A 3,694-nucleotide genomic window follows, 5' to 3' on the forward strand; every position below is an offset into this window, starting at 1 on the left:
TCACTCAGTAAGGCACTGCTACACATCCACATGAACACAACTGTGAGACTACAGATATAACAAAGTTATGAAACTATATCAAGCTGTTTCTATAGTACTGCCAACATTAAGGGCACAGTGGCAAGTTCACGAACTCAACTGTCAGAAAAAAAAAAAAATATATATATATATATATATTCCCTCATTAGTGCAAAGATGGATTTCCACTTCCTTAGAAACTGTTTACTTCAATTGGCTATTATCTGTCATTACTTCATTTCCCTTTTCAAGTTTATAGTTTAAAACAGCAAACAAACATTTCTATATATTACCATATATATCCTCTTTAAGTATGTAATATCACCATTTTAGATGTGAAAACTGAGGTCCATAAAAGTATATTTATACAAGATCACAAAATCTGTAAGTGGTAAAGTTCTAACTACAATCTGTGTTCTTAAAATGACTGTAACTCTCTTCCTTCTCATAATAATAATCTGACCATGTCAATTAAGCAATGAGAAATTAGAAAGAGGTTCTTACTATTCTGAATGCCAAATAAGAACATTCCTGAAGTCTGCTGAGATGAGGCAGGAGAATTCTGCAGTTGGTTCATCGTGCTTCCTGCAGTGTTGTGAAACAAAGTAGCCTGTGGTTGAGGTGAAGATGTGGCTCCTTGGATTCCAGGCATGTTGTTCTGAGGGGAATAAAGAGGAGACTGTTGCATGTCTTGTTGGTTTATACCGGTCTGCAAAGCAGACATGGATGCTGGAGAGAGGAAGAGTGTTACTTGTTGATCTTGAGAACTAGGTGACCCTTGTACCAACTGAATCTGAGGAGAGCTATGGAACAAGGAGGTCTGTGATGATTCAGACTGGGTAGGACCTGGGTTCTGAAGTGAGGAAACTGTGGACTGATTCTGAAATTGCATGGATTGCTGCTCTTGATTCATTGGGGCCATATTACTTTGTTGGTGAAAAATTGACTGGTTCTGTTGTTCCTGACTAGCCAGTGGATTTTGGTTTGGGTTGAAGATCATGTTTGGTGGTGGCTGCTTTTGAGATGTCATTGTAGCCATGGTATTCTGGTTACTGAATAAAATGTTCTGCTGCTGTTGTTGCTGCTGTTGCTGTTGCTGCTGCTGCTGCTGTTGCTGCTGCTCCTGGGATGTAGAGTTACTCTGCATGGCAACTATTGAGTGCTGTGACTGGAAAATTGTTCCTTGTTGGTTTTGAGGGATTGGATTAGGTGGAAGGGAACCCAGAGACACCTGAGACTGAAATAAACCTTGCTGGGATGGCTGTGCTTGTTCTTGGGAGAGCATAGTGTTCTGGATGTGTGATATTGGAGCTTGCTGTTGAAAAGCAGCTTGCTGTTCAGGGTTTGATGCTGATTGAAGTGGAGAAATTGAGTTCTGTGCTGCAAAAAATGAAATCTGTTCTTCTTGGGCCACTGTGTTAGTTTGAAGATTATTCATAGGACTCTGCGAGAGAAATATGTTGGTTGACTGCTGGTCTGGCGGAACTGAAGAGCCCTGTAACACAGCAATGGTACTTTGAGAGTGAAACATTGAAGGTTGCATTTGTTCAGAGGAGGTTGTAGAAGTTTGACTATGGACAATAGGATTTGGACTATGAAAGATAGAACCTTGTGTCTCCTGGGAAAGGTTCTGAGCATCAGCAATGGGATTTTGAGGATGAAAAAGTGGAGACTGTGAATGAGAAGACTGCTGCAAAAAATTCCCAGATTGAAGTGACATCATCTCATTACCCTGTGGGAATAAACCATTGCCTTGTTGCTGGGTACCACTATTCTGAACACTCATCATATTTTTTGTAGATGAAAAAAGGTTAACTTGAGGTTGATTGTCCCCACTATGTTGCATCTGGACCATAGTCTGAAAGACACTGTTCTGAATCTGTTTTGCTTGTGCTCCACTTTCTTCTCCATCTCCTGAACTTGATGTCTGAAACATGGTAGTGCCAGGAGTTGCAACCTGAGGTGTGGTGGTTGTAGAAGTTTCATTTCCAGAAACTGCAGGAGGAGAAGAAAACAATTCACATTGCATTTGCATGTCCTCACTGGTAGATAATGCACTCATCATGTGAGAAGTCTGCTGGTAAACTGGCGATTGCTGAAGGTTTCCATTTGCTGAAGCAGAAGGAGGGAATAATTCTGACTGAATCTGGGCAGCTGCCTGGCAGATACTCTGCTGCATCTCTATCACCATTGCAGCTGATGATTCCATCACTTGCTGTTGCTGTTGTTGCTGCTGTTGATTAGACAATGTGTTTTCAGCCTGTGGATGAACACTTTCAGCTCTTCCAGGCATTAAATTATCTGGTCTGGTATGGACTGTTGGCTCTGTTGAGGAAAACATTCCAGGGCTCACACTATTTTGAATTTGACTGACTTGTTGAAAAATGTCTGCACTAAGCTGTTCTTGAACATTCTCATTACCATCTGGAGCAGAAAATAAAACTGAAGATAACTGCTGTTGTGCCTCTAAAACTTGTTGGACCAAGTCAACACTCCCACTGCTGCTGCTAGCAGTACTGCCTGTAAAACTTCCTGCTTGCAACTGCTGAATAGTATTCTGTAGCTGACTCACACTATTTGGTGATGGAAAAATATTTGATGACATCTGCTGCTGTAAGGTCTGTGCTTGTTCTTGTAGTGGTGACTGCTGCTGCTGTTGTGATGCTTCAGTCAGCTGTGACAAATTAACCACTGTGCCATCTGACTGTAATACCTCTCTAGATTGAGATTCTCTGGTTTGGAACTGTGTCGCTTGCTGCAGGAGTGCATCGCTGTTGGGCAGCTGACTAGAACCAGAAACTGCTGGGAAGGTACCAGGCTGTGAGATGTCTTGCGTTTGGATAGTTGTCAGGGTCTCTGGGTTGAACACTTTGGGCTGAATCTGTTGCTGCTTTTCATTTTCCGAAGGTAAATGGGAAGATGATGGTGATGAAAAAGATCCATTTCCTGCTATGTTAGAGATATTTTCTAATGTTTGCTGAGTTGATCCAACTGCCTTGGTTGTCTAAAAAATTAAAAAACCCAATATGAATATATAAACATTAAATAAGCTCATAAGATACTTCAAAAATTATTGTTCAAAAAATATACACAGGACCAGTTTTCCACTCCATGTTATCATTTACAGGACAGTCACAAGACTATGCATCTCCATGAAAACATGATGCCTGATTATCATCGGGATATATACACAAACTTTTTTTTTTTTCAGACAGAGTCTTACTTTGTCCCCTTGGTAGAATGCCCTGGTGTCACAGCTCACAGCAACCTCAAACTTTTGGGCTTAAGTGATTTTCTTGCTTCAGCTTCCCAAGTAGCTGGGACTACAGGTGCCCGCCACAACACCTGGCTATTTTGAGAGATGGGGTCTCACTCTTGCTTGGCTGGCTGGTTTCCAACATGTGAGCTTGGGCAATCCACCTGCCCTGGTCTCCCAGAGTGCTAGGAGTACAGGCATGAACCATGGCACCTGGCCCAGTATATATATTTTAATTTATTTTTATTTTTATTGTTTTTTTTGAGACAGAGTCTCACTATGTCACCCTCGGTAGAGTGCCATGGCATTACAGTTCACAATAACCTCAAACTCTTTGGGCTCAAGCAATTCTCGTGCCTCAGCCTCCCAAGTAGCTGGGACTATAGGCGCCCACCACAACTCCCAGCTATTTTTAGAAAC

At 41.7% G+C, this 3,694-nt stretch overlaps 1 protein-coding gene across 7 annotated transcripts in view; it reads right to left on the minus strand.

Annotated features, from left to right (window-relative positions):
- The window catches only part of NFAT5 (nuclear factor of activated T cells 5), a 146,962-nt gene that overhangs the window by 5,902 nt on the left and 137,366 nt on the right, over window positions 1-3,694 (minus strand). For all 7 annotated transcript variants that reach the window (XM_012806168.2, XM_003791399.3, XM_023514111.1 and 4 more), the window contains one exon: window positions 523-3,022. In XM_012806168.2, the coding sequence (XP_012661622.1) occupies window positions 523-3,022 (2,500 nt within the window). The remainder of the gene's footprint in view (window positions 1-522; window positions 3,023-3,694) is intronic.

The sequence above is a fragment of the Otolemur garnettii genome, unplaced genomic scaffold (genome assembly GCF_000181295.1).
Source record: "Otolemur garnettii isolate 467f Iridium unplaced genomic scaffold, OtoGar3 scaffold00047, whole genome shotgun sequence".
Lineage (NCBI taxonomy): Eukaryota > Metazoa > Chordata > Mammalia > Primates > Galagidae > Otolemur > Otolemur garnettii.